The 18232-nt window shown below is 41.2% G+C and overlaps 1 protein-coding gene across 10 annotated transcripts in view; it reads right to left on the bottom strand.

The window, feature by feature from the left end:
- Positions 1-18232, bottom strand: part of LOC124433003 — a 51692-nt gene that overhangs the window by 22887 nt on the left and 10573 nt on the right. For 5 of the 10 annotated variants that reach the window (XM_046982463.1, XM_046982466.1, XM_046982469.1 and 2 more), the window contains exons 2-7: positions 12367-12410; positions 9698-9788; positions 7614-7622; positions 4562-4639; positions 1657-1876; positions 859-979 (exon numbers count right to left, since the gene is read on the bottom strand). In XM_046982463.1, the coding sequence (XP_046838419.1) occupies positions 859-979; positions 1657-1876; positions 4562-4639; positions 7614-7622; positions 9698-9788; positions 12367-12410 (563 nt within the window). The remainder of the gene's footprint in view (positions 1-858; positions 980-1656; positions 1877-4561; positions 4640-7613; positions 7623-9697; positions 9789-12366; positions 12411-18232) is intronic. The other 5 variants (XM_046982467.1, XM_046982472.1, XM_046982473.1 and 2 more) reach the window with 3 other exon arrangements.

Here is an 18232-nt window from a genome sequence, read left to right as displayed (position 1 = left end):
CGAGTAATTCAACGGCATGCTTTTTTTCGTTCGAGTCCTCGGCGTTATTACGCGCGTAATAAAAACGATGGAACTCTGCCGGTTCTGAAATTTTCTATATAATCACAGACGAGTGGCTCTATTCTTCTATCCGAGCTTTACTCATTTACGAATACATTTAACCTCTGACATTTTTTTCTTCGAAGAAGAAAAACGGTTTATAGCTAACGTCTAAGGTCGAGTCGAAGCGAATTAGTCGAGCGAAAGCGTCGAATTGGGAGATTATTGATCAAACGCGAACGCGAATCAACGACGAGGGAAAAAAATTTACTTGTTCTCTTGGATACAACGCTCTCTGGGGGGGAAAAAAAAACGGCCGTTTATATTCTTGCAAACGATGTTTGCCGAAAGCAACTTCCTTCGACGCGGCTAACTCCCTGCGGCGATTCGTGCCGTAACGTTTCATCCGTACCGTTACGTCTCGACTAACGCGACGCTCGAACGCGATTTTCTACTCAAAATGAAAATTTTGACGCGGGACCGTGACCTGATTTCGAGCTTTCTCTAATTTCAACATTTCCCTTCTCGTCGTTCTTCTAAAAAGGCTCGCGAATATTTCTTGGAGAAAATTCATTTCTACGACAAATTTTGTTGGCTTTTCGATCCGAAGACGAGCAACGACGACGTAGACGCGAACCAATGCGGTTCCGCAGACATCAACATTGGATTCTCCTTTGGCAGTCGTGCCGCGACAAATGGAACAGCAGAGAGAGAGAGAGAGAGGGGGGGGGAGGGGGATGGGGTGGGAAAGAAAAGAAGTAAAAAAGAAAGAAAACGATGAAAAATGGAGAGTGAAAGAAGCAAATAGATAGAACTCACCGAATGAGCTCGAAGATCTCTGGCTTTTCCATCTCCCTCTGCTTCATCCTTTCCTTCATCGCCGTGATTATGCTATTGGCTTTATCCTCGGCGCCGTGCTTCGAGCTCTTCTCCGCGGCCCCTGTAAAAATAAAATGCAAAAAGAGATTGCGCGACCAAACTACATTTCCAGGCTTTAGACGAAACGCGATTTTTAATTAATTCATTCTCGAGGTATTCCTCGATCGATCACACTTCCTCGCGATCGATCGTATGGTCTTTCCTCAGGAAAGTCCTTAAATCAAACTTTCTCTCTTTCCGTTTTTCTGCGATGAAAGAACATCGAGATATAGAGTCATCGAGCTCCGTAAGTTGGATTCAACGTACGACGTTTGATGACCAACAAGAGATTTTGCTAAATCGAAAAAGTTCCTTTAACCGATAACATTGAAAACGTCCGGATTCCCATTTGGAACTTTAAATCCCGACGAGACGAAAATTTTCTTTAATCCGTACTATCAATTAATCTCCGTATTAACAATAAAACTTTGGCAAGTTTTATGTTAATTTTGTATTCGCGGCCCTCTCCGCGAAGGATATAATATACATCCGCGAGCTTCGGGCGTGTTCCCGAGTGGTCGCGCTTTACGCGACTTCAAACATTCGAGGAGCTTTAATTTTCCGGTGCGAACCTGTTTGCCAAGGCACGCTTCTCGCAACCGCTCGCCCTCGACGGAAATTACGTCTATCGATCGTTCGTCAGATTCGAGTTCGTTGCTCATCGATCGCGAAAGATGAAATGAACATTGGTGAACTCACTCTGCAGGCAGTCAGCGTTGAGCAAGTCCTTGCACTTTTCGTGACACTTGACGCCGCATTCCATGCATCGAACGCCCTGACGCGCGATACCCCAGAGTAGACCCTCGCATTCGTAGCAGTAGGTCGGCGAGGTGGCCGTCCAAGTGATGAAATTGTGAGGCGTCGTCGACGAGATGGGATAGATCATCGCCTGCAGCGTTTTCTTGTAGACGTGCATCTTCTGCGGGGTTTCAGGATGGTCGCATCGTCGTTAAAGCGTGCTTCTCAGAGAAGTTACCGAAGTCTAGGACGAGGCAGGAGGTCTAGACGATGGAGGAGGAGAAAGGAAGGATCCGGGAAGGTGGATCTTTTTGAATCGGAATGGATGCACTCGGCCAGCCACTCGATGCACTTGAAAGCACTTGGATCCTTCGTTCGCGAAAGTTCGCCTCTACGATCTTTATCTCGTATTATTTTGAATGCCTACGTCTACGTGACAAATCTCGAATTCTCGAATGTATACGAACGTAGAAAATACTTATACGAGAGGATATACGTGAAAGGTCCATTCGAGATTTATCGATTTAAGCCGTTCCACGGATTAAATTTCTTATCATATTTATATATCTCGACGAAGAAATCCTTTCGAGGATCGAACGGAGAATCCAAGAGTCAACATTCGTACTCTCTATCGTTTAGCGAATTTTCGAAAAAGCGGGGTCTTGATCCGACGTTCATGGTGAGTTTTTCTAAGGAAGATATTCCCGAATATGAGCCCGCTCTTTCGATTCGCCCTTTTTATTCCTTATTTTTGCACGAGATCTTTTTCCTAATTCTCCATGCAGGATCGTACATATCAATCTGCACAGATCCACGTGTACGCACTACTCTCGCGCTCTATCGTCGATGTGCACGGAAATCCACTAAAAAATCGAGCCTTTCGAATCGTGCCTGCGACTCATTATTTTTACATTCGCAGTCTTTAGTACAAAAATTATGATCAAACGTGTCTCCGTAGGTAATGATGATAATAATAAAAAGGGAAAAAAAGCATATTCGTCGAGTAATCGGGACGTTCCAACGATCTCGAAAAGAAGACCGTTGTTTCCTTTCTACGCTTTGGCCTGAAGGCTAGACGAGCGATCGAAAAAGAGGAGGTCCTTCCCTTTTTATTTTTCTCTTTTCTTCCCTTCTCTCTCTTCCTCTCTCTCTCTCTCTCTCTCTCTCTCTCTCTCTCTCTCTGTTCTCATTTAGGAGGATCCTGCGCAAGGACTCCGACAGAGAAAAACAGAAAGAGAGAGAGGGAGAGAGAGAGAGAGAGAGAGAGAGAGAGAGAGAGCACGTTTTCTCCGTACCCCGTATAATATATCTATGTACGTATATACGTAATATGTAAGGATATATATATATATATATACATATACACATGTGTGTGTGTATATATATATACTAACTGGATAGAGCAGGGTTAAAGCATCGATCTGCTAAGAAGCACCACTATAAAACTATCGCGCGGAGCCAAGGATGTTCCTCCGTACATCTTTATTTTCTCGTTGACATCTTAATGCAATTATATCGAATCGTTAAAGTACTCGATAAAGAGGAAAAATTGTAACAAGATTTGTACGGAGAAACGTCCAAAGAGAGAAAAATCAAAGAGCCCTAGCGGACTAGCCTAATTGTAAGTTATTCCGAAAAGTTGTAGTTGTATGTCCCTTCCCAATTGCACGGAGACACGCGTTAGTTCCGATTCGTTTCGTTCGCGCTCGATGCGGGTCTTTCTAAATCGCGTCTATGTACACGCGTGTATTATTGCGCGCGCGCGCATATCTTTCTCTTCTTCCGCGAATATCGTATATGTCAGAGTACTTATGTGTATCGTAGAGGTGAGGCGAGAATTATGGGCGCGTGCGAGTCTATAAAAATAGGTATACACATATATGTATGTACGATGATGCTCGTCCTAGCACGCTAACATCTCATCTTCTATTTCGCTACACGCTTGCCACCGGCATCAAGTTAATAGCGCAAAAGGAGACTTCTGATAGGGGGTGGCTCGTATTTAGAGAAAGATAATATATAAAAGATCGAAAGAAATTGAGAAAAAGAGTAGGCTTGGGCCAGACTTACGTGAAAGAAAATAGCGTGGAAATGAGGATAAAATTGCAGCGGTTCGTATGAAAAAAGAAAGAAAAGATAGATTACAGAGTGTTAAATTAATTCTTAATATCTTAAGGGGAACGACGCGTCGCCGTGCGACGTCGCTAGACGCGCTTGCGCGAGAGCGAACTTAACGTTAAATGATGCCATATTAGACGCGAATTAATCCGCGCGATATCCTAATCGTTGATACGCGCGAAACGATCGACGTTTACGAAACTTTCTTCCTATATTTATCGTCGAGAAAAGGAAACTAATTTTTGCTGACGGCGAGTAGACATAGCGAGTGAAATTTTGATTTGATCATCCGATACGACGGACTTTGTCGGAGAAAATTCTTAAACACGGACGATCACTCTTGATCGATCTGGTCCAGAGATTCGATTTGTCAGAAAAATGTCAGAAAAATGTCAGAAATTTGAATCACCTCGTGAAAGTGAAAATTATTTCATTTCAAAAGGATCTTCTTCGACGGTCTTGAGTTCTACCTTTATAGCGCACGCGCGTTCGCGATTCCATGGATTTTAATGATGCTCTCCGATCGTTGAAAAGACGATTATAATCTAGCAAAACCAAGTTTGGCATACGAGTCTACGAAAACGTTCGCTCTAACGACGCGAGAGCGAAGCCTTTCGCGACTCTGCCCATCGTTCTTTCCTTTACTTTATTCCTTCTATTTTTCCTTTACCCTCTTTCTTCGTTACATCGATACGAGAAGGATGACGATGATGTCTCGAGGTAGATCGTCTAAAGTACGAGTCCTTACCAGTTCCTCGTCGTTCAGCGTAGCCCTGGGCACCGCGGATGTGAGCCCTGCGGCGTTCCTCTTCGTCGCCGCCATTGTCTGAGAAAAGATAGAAATTAATGTGCATCTGATCCAGCTATAATGCCTTCCGGTCTCTCCATTGTATAGACAGTGACAAAGAGCGGAAATAAAAAGTCAGAGAGAGAGAGAGAGAGAGAGAGAGAGAAAGAGGGAGAAAGACAGAGAGAGAGAGAGAGAGAGAGAGAGAGAGAGAGGGGGGGGGGAAACAGAAAAATATGAACGAAAAGAAAGCAAACGGCGGAAAGAAAGTAGTGAACAAAGTAGGCTCTCTTGAAGAACGCAAAAACACGAGAAAACATTTTATAAAGATATAGTACAAATAATTGCTGATAGAATAATAAGAGAATGATTATCGGTGATTACAAGAAAAATAGCAGCAAAAATTGTGAAGAGATCGAATGATCAAAACTTACAAAGAGATATAAAAAATTGCAGAAGAATTAATCATAATAATAACGACATAAAAAATTCATGTAAAATTTGCCATAATCTCGACTAATGGTAAAAAAAGGTGCAAAGTGAAATCGTTCTACTGTGCATATAGTATTTAAAAAATCGACTGACAGTCGAACAGACGTTATGTACAACGAGCGAGAAAAGGTGTGTCTGTTGTATGTACATGGATCTCTTTCGAGAGCCGTGCTTTAACGATTCTTATGCCGTATTTTACAAAAAAAAAAAAAGAAAAAAAAAGTAAAAAGAAAAAGAAAAAGAAAAAAGAAAAAAATAAAGTCGTGAGAGAGACTCCTCGATATTTCTTTCTCTTCTCTTTCGTATACGTGGATAGGTACATGGACATGTGTGTGCACCACGCGAAAAATAGAACAAAGCTCGTATGTAAATGACGTCGAGATAACTTTTTCTCTCTTTTTGCTCGAGAGCTGTCGAACGATCGATCTTTCATGAAAGTTTCGAGATTTAAAACAAATGCTCTACAAATTTTCTGGTAGTTCGCGTTTTCACGATTTCGAAAAAAAAACCAACAAATATACACTTTAATTATTGATGAATGTGGGCATATACTTTGGAAGTAGAAAAGATTGCTCGCTTCGTATAGAAAATATTTCGCAATTTGCACAATTTTCCAAGGAGTCTCGTAACGGATGTAATTTCCTTTGTGTTTTGCTATGTATTTACATATGTTCATGAAATGATATATAGTTTTATACGCGTGTATGACGCGAGTAGCATAAAAATGTTTAAAACGTTAATTAAAAAGCGAGAGGAAATGTGAGAGAAGGCGGTTCGGAAGATAAGAAGAATACTTGAATTAAAACAAAATGAAAGAGAGCGAGAAAAATGAAAATGGTAGGTATACAAATTAGAGATTGGTCTAACGGCGTAAAACAGAAAGAGATAGATAGATAGATAGATAGATAGATAGATAGATAGATAGCAATAAAGAGAGAGAGAGAGAGAGAGAGAGAGAGAGAGGGAAAGATATTTAGTGAAGAGAGATAGAGAGAGAGAGAGAATATATCTCTACTATGAAAGTCTAATCCAATTAGCTTATAGGTGCCTGGTAGGTGTGGCACGCGGAGATTTGCGGTTCGGCGTAGATTTCAATTAAGATATTATGCACGGGGCCCCGTGCACGATGCATGCGCTACTGTCTTTCTCTTATCCGCAATCCGCATTCTAATGCTCTGCACTAATATCGCTTTGCCGCTCGTGTATAGTGGTACCGCGCTTTTCGATCTCTTCTACCCTACGGCGTTTCTAATACGTGTATAATAACAAGCGTGCTTGCGTAATTTTTGCACGGGGCACCGTTTTCTTTCTCTTAAATCGCTTCGTTTTTAAACGCTCGTCTTTATCTCATTTATCGACCCACAGAACATTTCTAATCGTTTCTTTATTCGAGTTCACCTATGCGAAAGGGATTTTTCTTTTATTTCGCTCGTGTTTATAAATATTTGTCAAATTTAATCCAGCCGTGTCTACGTACGTGCTATTTTGTCGTTAATTAAGATCAACTATATTTTGCTCGACTACGACTACGTTCATCTAATTTGTTTCATATGTGCATGCAAAGCGTGACGGAACGATTAAGCGAAAAGTTTATTGCTTAGGCGCTAATACTTATATAATAGTAGTACATGCATCATAAAAGGTAAAGCGTGAGGAAGCGAATCGAAGGATTTTGGATTTGATTCGCGTTAAGTCGAATCTCGTATAAGACAAGGTGGTTCAAGGTAAATACGGTCGCGCGTAGGGAGGGGAGGACGTTGGTACGATCGATGAAAATAAATTTCGCGCTAATAAAAAGAATAATCTTATCCAGATAAGCCAGGGTGTCGGTGAGTATAAAAAAATGAAAGATAATCTTAGAAATGTAGGTTATGGTTTGCTAACGGCGCAAATAATGTGACGTTTAACACGGTACGCTGCACAACCCCGTTTTCTCGGCGTATCGCGCGATTATACACGAAAAGCATAAAATTATCTGCCACGTGCCAGCCACATTCTCTCCTTTATTATTACGATGCATATTCATACGAAAATGGGCTGTGGCCCGTACCCCAAGCGTCGGCTTCGATTAAATACACTCATTGCGATTAAGGAATGCACCACGACCATTAACCATTATCTTCATAAAGGCCTTCGACCTTTTATTTTTGTTCATTTTGCAATTTCTCCGGATTAAATGAAGGAAATAAGCCGAACGCATTGCTTGTGGTACGGCCTATTCATCAGAGTGACAAAACGTCCGCATGCTTTCGTGGTGCGTCGCTATGAAAACCAAAGCCACGACAGTCACCACAAAATAAAGGTTCCAAAGAAGAAAATCTCTGCGTATAAGAAAAGGAGAATTATTTTATGACCAAAGCGAATAACACAGAAACAGAACAAAAGGAAAGGAAAAATGAAAAAACAAAGAGAAGAAAGCAAATAAGAAGGAGAAGAAGAAATCGAAATGACGAGCAATCGCATGCGACGTTCAAGCAAGCTTCTTTTAATTAAGTTCGCTAAGGAGGCATTTAATTAGTACCTTCAAGACCTGGAGGTAGAGTTTTTGAGATTTTTTGAGAGGTTTTTTTCAGTGAGTGGTTTAGTTTTTTCAGGTGTTCAGGTGGATACAACAACGGGCGCCACAGAGAACAAACAAAGAAAATAGCATTATATGCTGGTTAGTACGTGTATCATTTACGTCCATTTAATTATTTTCTTTTATTTTGTATTATTCCTTTTTTTTCTTTTTCTAACGAAAGTTGAAAGTATAGATAGTTGAAAAGTTAGAGACACGAGAGGCACAGAGACAATGTTTAACGGACACGCGTAATCGTAACGCGTAACGTCGAAGAAACAAATAGCCCGTTAGAAATCGGAATCATATCGGAATCATACGTCCAGATGAAATAAGTTTTTGGAAGAAACAAATTGGAAGGAAAGTGAAATGAAAGAAACGATTTGGCTGGGCTACTTTTCCTTTCTGGATAACGGCAAAATTATCGGAATATGACGTTGATATGATCGGCTCCTTTTATTTAACAAATCCTTTTTGTATAACGGCAAATTCGTTAAATCATTCGGCCAATCGAGAATAATTCGCCAAATATTCCGATAATTTTCAAAGGTTCTCGTCGTTGATATCCGGTCAAATTCAATCGACGTGTCCGTTCTCCGTTTGGCGAGGTAACGTTATACACAACAATCAGATAGAAATTTTCGACACCGAACATATAGGGACACAGACAACGGGCTCGGGAAACTAAGGTACCCTCAAGGGATTACCGAAAGGAGGAGTGCGAATTTAGTCGCGTTACTGTTTAAACAACGACTTTAAAACGTTGTCTCTTCTAAAACTGGGTACCGACTTTGAAACTCGCTTAAATAATCTCCTTGAAAATTTCTCCTCCACGCTTTATCCTCCTTTTCCTTTTCACAAACGTAGGAAACAAGTTAAGGATCCTTCCTCGGGATATCGACTTTCTACTTATCGCGGATCGTACGAAATGCCATATGAAATCTCTTTGAACGCACATCTGATCTGATGGATAAAAATTGCTTTATTGAAGCGTCGTTAACGAACGTCGGCTAAAATCTGTGGAGACGCCAAAGAAAATAAGAAACAGATATAAACGAATATCGACGTGACGTACTCGTTCTCGTTCTCGTTCTCGTTCTCGTCGTTAATACCGAATTTCCTTTCTATGCCATTTCAATTAAAATATCCTACATTTTATAAAGCATTGCTTATTTTTCCATGTCTAACGATTCCCCTATTTTCTTATTTTTTAAATCCCGTTAACGATAGATACTTTTTGGTTATTAGCCGTACGATGTAACACTGAAACGCAAACACACGTAATTAGATTAGAACGAGACACGTGCCATCGTATGAGTCGCGAGTTACCTCAGAGGCTAGCTCGAGATTGATTCTATTGTCTTAGAAATTAGATAAGAGCAGCCAATTTGGAAGGTTGCCTCGTAGGTAAGTCGCGCGACAGAAAAATCAAATTTACGGTACATCCGTCTTATGATCGATTTGTTCGTCGTCGCCGAGAGGGAAGAGAAGGGCTTGAGGAGGAAGGAATGCTCGAGTACGTTGGTATACGTTGGCATAAATCGCACTCGTTCGTTCGTTCGTTCGTTCGTTCGTTCGATCGTTCGTTCGTTCGTTTGTAGGGCGTGGGTTGCGTCAGGTTAACGCTGAAAGAGCGAGGCACGCCAAGATGCTCTCTCGAGCCGGCTAGTAAAACTAATTAAAACAAACCGAGCGAGCAATTAGCTCGAGAATGAAGCTTTTTGTTCCTCGCGATTCTCATTCGTTCGAGGATAGGTAGGGAAGACGAAGATGACTATGATGATGACGACGACGACGACGACGACGACGACGACGACGACGACGACGACGACGATTACGGCGTCTACTAGAACGTTTCAATTTCATTGGTCGAATTAAGAAAGTTCGACAAACGCGGACGAGTTAGGATATGTAAGTACACATAGCTATGTTATCACGTACAAAGTGTACTTATATACCTATAATAATACATGTACGGATTTATATGATGTATCAAGAGATAGAGGAATATATTGTATAAACAACGATGGAATAGCATCGATACCTACCAGCTCGGAGACCAATGGTATCGACTTCCTGCGCGGTCGAATATCCGGCATACTGTCGATGTTGCTGTAGAAAGGATTATCGCCTGGATGCCTGTAACAAAGGATAACGGAGAGAGAATTAGCGCATCGACGACGTCTTTTGTCGGATATGAAAAATTTATAATGAGACAGGTACCAGAAATCGTGTTATTCGATAGGTTATCGGGAAAGCCCTGATTGCTCCTATTCTCCCAACTTTTGATAACGAGGTGTGCACATTATTACAGACTAATATATTGTACCAATCGACATTCATATATGCATAACGTATATCGTCTGGATTTTCTTTCATTCAGAATGGATCGAAAAGTAATCAAACTTTAACAATAATATAGCAAACTCTTCTTTTCTATTTGACGAGTTTAACGATCACAACCGAGATCTTTGTCCCGGTTTCGAGAGAAGAATCTTATCGAATAATAATTTTTTTCTCGGAAAAAAAAGAATAATTTGAAAGAAATTTTTTTATTTATTTATTTTTCTTTTCCTTTTTTTTTTTTTTTTTTTTTTTTTATTCCTTTCGGAATTTTATGCCGCACAAATGCAGCGAAATGTTTTGGCCCTGAAAAGCAATTATGAAATGTAGAGTAATTAAGGAAGAGTCTCTCAAGGAGAGATCTAAATTTCAAGTTGAAAATTATTAAATGGTATAGAACAATTAGTTAAAACGGAAGAGAAAGAAAGAAAGAAGGCCGACGAGTATTCGTCGCAATTCGTCGACGAGACAAACGCTTCTCTTATTGTTAGGAAAAAGCTTTTGTTTTTCAGGCCGCGTGTACTCCGTTACCGAGCATTTGTAACTACATAAGTACTTACGTACGTATTGACCTAGCAAAGAAACTCACGGCTTCCTATCAATTATCGTAGCGATTACTTTCGATGTGGACGTTTGAAAATGAAAGCAAGAAAGAATCTATACTTATTTACTTCGAGATACTTTTCTCGACTGACCTGATTTTCTTTTCTCTCTTACTTATCTGAGTCGTATAAATTTTCAGGACAACGTTCGAATAAAAACGTTTCTCGACAGCTAAGTATTATACCGAACGATCCATCATTTGGAAATGGTTTACGCCCAGGACATAATCTTTCTCTCTCTCTCTCTGTCTCTCTCTTAATTCTCATTTCCGACGTAAACCGGAATCTCTCACGCAAGGAAGAAGATTACACGTTGTTTGATTAAACTTTGCAGAATCTCAATTGAGAAGGGATATTTAACGGAGACGGATTGTTCAAAGATTCTAAAGTCGAGGGACTTTACTAAACTGAAGGAAAAAAAAAGAGTTTTTTTTCGGCGCAAAATAAGGGACGAAAGTGAAAGTTTTTTTCGATGAAAGAGTTTGGGGAGCAGATATTAACGAACGTATGCCTTTGGCAAATTCGGCGAGTCAAAAGCTCGGCTTTTGTTTCTCTCGTTTTTTTTTCTTTTTTTACTTTTCCCCAATGTTTGCCGTCGTTGAGAAAGATCACATCCGAACGACGATAGCGGCCAATTCGCTTAACGCTTACGATAAGAGAACACGGTCGGACAGATATCAAAGGAGCTTTAAGCTTCGTTTGAAGGAACGAATGAGAGATAGCGCGCGCGAATGGTGACGCGTGGTAACGATCCGCTCTACTCAACCGCATCGAGCCTCTTTCCGCTCTCTGACCGATCCTATGCTCTTTCGACCTGGTATTATGGCCGGTTGTATTTTCGGCTTACGGGGTTACTATTCCCGACGTAACTTTTGACATTCCAAATATGGAAAGAGAAAGAAATTGGTAGATTATCGAAATCGCGAGATATTTCGACGCAAAGATGTCCTAGCGAAGAGGTCCTCTTTAAATCGAGAGCATTATCGATTGTCTTGAGATACCTAAACGATTCGCCTCGAGCAGCTCGTAACAATTAAGAAGCACTTTTCTCGTCGACCCTCTTCAACATTCCCTCCGCGTCCGATCTGTCAAAGTAAAGAATCCTGGTCCCTCCCTTTCTCGTGGCATGCCAATGATCTTTCCCTTAGGAAAAGAGAAAAGAGGTGATATCGCGAGACGACCCTTCGAACAGATCGCTTTAACGTCCTTTCCTAAAGAGCTGTCTTTAATGACGCATAATCAACTTGACATTACTTTCCAATCGAGCAATTGTCATTATTGACGATCGAATAATTATAACGTTTCTCCCTAAGTCACGCTCGAGTTCGTCTCGTGATTGTCGGCTCGTGTCGGCTCGGCGTGGAAACCTCGAAAAATCTCAACTTTCTCACGATCCGAAACTTTCCATTTGGAAAACCGATGAAACACGTGGGAAACTTTTCAGGAAGTTTTCTTCTTACGATTTGACGGAGATGGAAGCGGAATTGCACCGTCCTTTCTTCCATAGACGACGACGACGACGACGACGACGACGACGACGACGACGACGACGACGTCGAACTCGTCGAACACGTCAATGTTCGTACGTACCTTCCTGTTTGTAGGAACATTGAGAAATTCCTTTCCTTATGCCTTTCGCATATAATTCCAAAGGTCAAGTCAAAAGGCGAACGTCATCGTGCGCTTATTTGCTAACATCGAATAACGTTATTCGATTGGAGACAAAGGAAAATGAATTTCTTAGGAAGAAGGAGAAAAGAAAATATACGTACCCGTTGGCTCGTCCACCGGATTCGCCGCCTGGTCCACTTCCGTTCTAACAAACAAAAAAACAATTTTTTATTAAAAACAAGCCTAATAACAGTAGTTTGAAAAACTAAATGGAGAAGGCGCGCGCGCACACATATGCCGGTCGCGCGAACGACGATGACGCAGGCGTTTTTATATTTTTCCTCTTCTTTCCTGCCTTCGAGAAAATAGGGATAATGCAGTCTTTGAAAACGTGCCGCCACGGAATGAGACTCGCGAACGTTACTTTCGTACGGTTCGATAAGAAAAAGATGAAAAAACTTTCCATTTCTCTTTGGCGAGGGAAAATCTCGGTCTTGCGAACGACAAATTCAAACTTTTCGAAATCTCGAAAAGTCGAGTCGTTCCGTGGCCGCACACACACGCAGGATGCTTCTTAGCTCGCCGTTTCCTTATGATCTTTAACCTTCGCTGACGAGTTTTGAAAGAAAAAACGCCGATTCGAGTTGTCAAAGAGAGAAATAGGAGAAACAATGGTACGAAGATATAGAGAAATAATGCTACGAGGAAGATGGAACGAACGTAATGAATAATAGGAAGAAAACGAACGAACTCGCTTTTTTGTTATATCGGTCTTAAAAATGTGTTTCTTGCTATTAGCTAATAAGTAAGAGACGAAAGGAAAACAAAAGAAAAGAAAAAAAGGATTGAGAACAAAATAAAGAAAGGAGACAATTTTTCGTGCCAATTCGTGCGTTATCGTCTTCATTTCCTTCTTCTTCTTCTTCTTCTTCTTCTTCCTTCATCATCATCAAATCCCATGACGTTGCGCAACGGTTTACGATCTCTCTCTCTCTCTCTCTCTCTCTCTCTCCTCCTTCGTACGGTTCTTCTAGTTTTCCACCGACGCGTTTTCTCGTCTCCTCTCTTGGCGCCTCGAACCCCATCGCGTTCTTCCTATATAGTTACGACGAGTAAACGCGTAATACTACCACGGATGAGCCAGCATTTATCTTAATCCCCTTTTTTGTAGCACGGATAAGCGTTTTTTTCTTTCGCCTCGTCTCTCTGCTTTTTCTGCTCGATTCTGCTACATTAATCAAGTGTCCGATTGAAAATCGATTCGAAAACGCCGTCTCTCGCTGTCTAATAATCGCTTCTACTCGTTCGAGATTTTTCACGAATTCTCCTTCGAGTTTCCCTCCTATCCTTCTATCTTTCACCTTTCTCTTTTCTTTTTCTTTTCTTTTCTTTTCTTTTCTCTCTTTTCCTTAGAAAATTTTATCTCTTTCAATCTACGAAGAAAAGAAATGAAAAGCGCATGAATTCGATCTTCTCTTTATCTTCGTGCAAAGTGCCTCGTCTCTCGTTTCCATCCACTCGCTCGGCCGGCCTTCTCGCGGATGAAAATGGAAGTTTCTTTTTCTTCTCTTCACGTTTGTCCTCGAGACAGCGCGTAACAGCCCGTATAAATATAATATCACGTATAATACTCGTAAAGTTTTGTTATAATAGAGATACGATATAAACTTATCGATAGCGCGTAACAAGTGTTAATAAGTATTTTTAGAGAGCCGCAGGTATCTTTGTCCCTCCTTCGTTAGTGTCTCTTTCGCGCGCTCTTTCTCTCCCTCTCTCTCTCTCTCTCTCTCTCTCTCTCTTGCCTTTTTCTTTCCCTACTTATTTCTATCTTTGTCTTTCCCACCTTTGCCTCTTACTCCTTCTGGGACAGTGTTGCGGAAAGGATGAGTATCTTTTTTCGCTAGAAGAAGCCTCGGTAACATCAGAGTATTTTTATAGTTTTCTTCGACGTTTAGCCACAGAGTGGACCGCCGTCGAGTGCGTCTCTCTTCTCTCTTTTCTTCCGTTTATCGTCGGATCTTCGAAAAAAAATATTTCCAAAATCGACCATAATTATTTATAAAGCGCGAGCCCGTCTGTTGTACTTTTTTTTTTCTTTTCTTTTTTTTTTTTTGTAAAATAATGTAATATTCTTCTCGTAGTTCTTTTGGAAAGAAAAACCGCAAGAAGAGAAGAAGAAATGGAAGAAGGCTCGTGTTTTCGAGTTAGCGAATAATTTCCTGGTTAAGCCATGCTTCGATTCGCTTTTTCGTCGCAAAAACGGACGGCGGAAAAAAATGTCGCGAGAAGCTTCTCTTTGCGGTTAAATCGTACAACAGGTACCTTAATTGCACGGAGCGGTACTTTTCCGACTTGAGTAGTAGTTTTTGCCCTTTTCCTAGCAACGAGAAAATCGTGGAGAAGGAAAGAAAAGGAAAGCGGAGACGCGCTCGAAGGCGAAGAAGTATACAACCGAAATAGACAACAAAAACGCCATATAAGTACTTAATTTTTCTTTTTTTCTTTTTTTCTTTCGTTATCGTCTAACGAGTTTATCGTCCTGTTTATCTATTAGGCCTTAACGATCGTACGGTATTACCTTTTAATTCGCTTATACGCTAATCGCCGCTTCGATTCACGCGCTAATCGCGAGATCGATGAGTTGCTTATTTTTTTGTTTTTTTTTTGTTTTTTTCCTTTTTCTCTTTTTTTCTCTTTCATTGAATAGTTTTCACTTTGCTACACCGATCGAAAGGTAAGGATATTCAACCTTTCTCCAAATCGAATGATACGAACGACATTTAATGGTACGAAGATATCTATGATATGAAGATGCGATAAGAAGGTTATCGATCGCTCGGTTCTTCGTTTCTCGTCGCTTTTAAATCGCGCGTCCTCTTCGAAAACGAGAAAGAAAAGGTATCGAAAAACGTAACGGCATTAACGTAGGTTAGATTTTTATTTATACCATTTATCGAGTATCATGTGGAATACCGTCGAGGTCACGTTCCCCGCCTGCCCGTCCAGCCCCCCGGCGGTTCGCTTATACGTCGTATGTCTACGCGTGGCGCAAAGTCATAAAAGTCGCGCGAGGTCTTCTCGTGCGAGGTCGCGCGTGCACGACGAAAGAAAGGAGAGAACCGAGGACGTCAGAGGCAAAAGCTCTCGGCCTGTCGTACGTTCGCTTACCAACGCGACGTATACGCAAATGATACGTCCGAGTAATTGTTTCTTTTTCAATTCGTTGAATTCGTTCCCCACGCGACAACTTTACCAATTTTTCTCGACTACGGTACGCATATTTCATATATTTCTCTATATACTATATACATATATGGACATATACATATACATATATAAATTTTGCATATTTTGCTTCGACGATAAGATACATCTGATATGTGAATAGACTTTAAGGCGTTTTGAAAGCTTTCGAACCCGGGCGTTACGCTCGTACCTCGGAGTTATAAAATGTCTTTTCCGACGGGGAATAGGATCAGGCGGTCCCGGCCGCCGTTCTAATGAGAAAGGTGAAAAAAAGTTTTGAAAATGTACGGGACGAAAGTTTCTGTACGTCGAGTACGAGGGAAGCACGCGGATTTGTGCGATTATAAAGATACTAAGAATAGGTCACCACTAAGCTCGGTGACCATTTCACTATAACCAGTTAGGGCATCATCAGTTGTTTCATCGAACACGGAAACTGGAAGCTCGTTGCACGCCGAGAACGTACAAAGAGGGATGATCGTCTGAAAGATTCGTACCGAGATATCGACGCGTTTGAAAGTCAGCGGAGCTTTGCGTCGGGTTCGAGAGACTTTGATATGCCTGGATTTTTCGCGAATATAGATTAGATACCCGATGCGCCCGGAATATCGCAAAATTGTAATAATCGAAAGTAATAGAAACGTGCGCGCGGTAAGTCGAACGCGAGACGGGCCGTCGATGCGCCTAGTTACGCGTATTTCATGTGTTTTTGTGATAAATCCGAACACTGTGTATGATATAGATTGTTTGTTGTGGAGCTTATGCGCGCGCAACTTATGCGAATGATATGTCGAGCCGTATGCGTGACATGCGTGATATTTAGGATGATGTGCGCCTAATTGTGTGCTAGCAGTCGATTATAAATCCGCTCGGCGTACAACCTAATCTTCGACGTTCTTCGCTCGAATCGTCTCGCTTTACTCGTAGGTATTACCGATCGTGTTCTAGACACGTTCTCTATTCATAGACATAGCAAAATTTCTTTTTATATGCCGAGCATCGATAACTAAATGGATAATGATAAAGTGAACGAATATGCGCGGAAATACGAGCGACGTTAATTGAATCTCTTTGAAAGGACATATCCGATGTATAGATATCGGATCGTTCGTGCGATCGATAGATATTAGCTTTTTAGATGCACCCTCGAACGTCATGGACTTTAATACATTACTTTTGACCTTATGGCCGAAGGCGTTGGAACCAAAAAGCACTGCAGTGCGCTCGCGTCGCATAACGTGGCTTTCTCGATTAGCGCAAGTTTCCTCGAGCATAGATCCGTTCTAGTTTGGACGAGCGTACCAGCTGTCTCGCGGAACTGAAACACCCACCGACTTACTCTTCCCATATCTCCTATTCCTCGAATCTTCCCTTTTAACGGCCGTAATATTTTCTCCCCTTCTTCTCCCTATTCCGTTTCCATGCGACAGCTGGAAAAAATATTTTCCTCGAAAGGACGCCATTTCACATTGAGATGAAAACTCAGACGTCGCATTTCTTGCGGTTCATCGTCTTCAAGTAGAATATACGTATGAAGACGGTTGAATAAATTCGTGCACCACGTAGAGAAAGGTAAAGCTTTTATTTCGCGGTACCGTTGCTACCGGCTACGAATCTGGAATACGATTCTACGTGCAAGGTGATCGAGGTGACCGAGAAGGTGATAAAATACGAGAATTTCATCCGACTTCAACGACTTACCAACCTATGATCTATGAAAAAGAAAAAGAGGGAGAGGGAGGAAAAATTGATTTCTCGAGTCAGAGAAACAGCGATCGGTTCCGCGAATTTTTCAAGATGATCGCCGAGACCGAAGGAATATTGGAAACAACCGATATGACGGATCGACCGATTGATCATTTTATTATTGGTCGATAGGCACGGTGCCTAATATCGACGGTCAGCCGAGAGTTCGATATCGAACATTTTGAGTTTGTGCATGACCTGCCAATGGATAAGCTGGTTGAAACGAATCCGCTCTGTCGATTCGTTTCAGCGCGTGCATCGAGGAAAACACCGAGTCGAGGAAAAATCCATGCCGATGTCGGGATCGTTCAATGATGATGATACTTGTCAAATATTATCCGGTACGGGTGCATCGAGTATTCCAACGTCGCTCGAGAGATTCTTATGAAATAACTCGCGTAGGAGATTTAAAGGTAAAAGGTATAAATGATAAAGTAACGGCATACGTGCGAGAATGCGAGACGTCGAGAGGATACGTCTCCCTTATCACAAGAAATTTCTTCGTTCCTGCTTGAATTATCACACGTAAGCTTAATTATCTACGTTTATCTGTTTCTCTCGCTTCAAAAAACCTGACTAAACGTTCGTTCATTATAGTATTAATTGACACAAAACTACCGCGTAGATTACGATATATCCGATACAGTTAAATATAATATATATATATATATATATATATATATATATATATACATACATATATATATGTATGTATATATATATATACACTATTGTATATATAGGTGTGTGTTTTTATGTACGATGAGACGCGCGTAACGTAGCCGTCCGAGAGCGCGTAAAAGCGTCGATAAGAAGAGAGTGATTCGTCGGTGATATCGTTAACAGATTATGCATATATCATTTGTACGGATGAGTGCGCATCTCGCGAGCGTACAAATTGAATTTTTGGAGAATCGACGAAAGGCTCGCGTGCATATGTTCTATGTGTACGTGTGTGTATTTTTGTATGCGTTTATGTGCGCACGCGCATATATGTAGCTGTGACAATTGCGAAGAAAGCTCGAACGATCATTT

The sequence above is a fragment of the Vespa crabro genome, chromosome 2 (assembly GCF_910589235.1).
Source record: "Vespa crabro chromosome 2, iyVesCrab1.2, whole genome shotgun sequence".
In the NCBI taxonomy this organism is placed as follows: domain Eukaryota; kingdom Metazoa; phylum Arthropoda; class Insecta; order Hymenoptera; family Vespidae; genus Vespa; species Vespa crabro.
The sequence above is the reverse complement of the archived record's forward strand: the minus strand, read 5'-3'. Positions and strand labels throughout refer to the sequence as shown.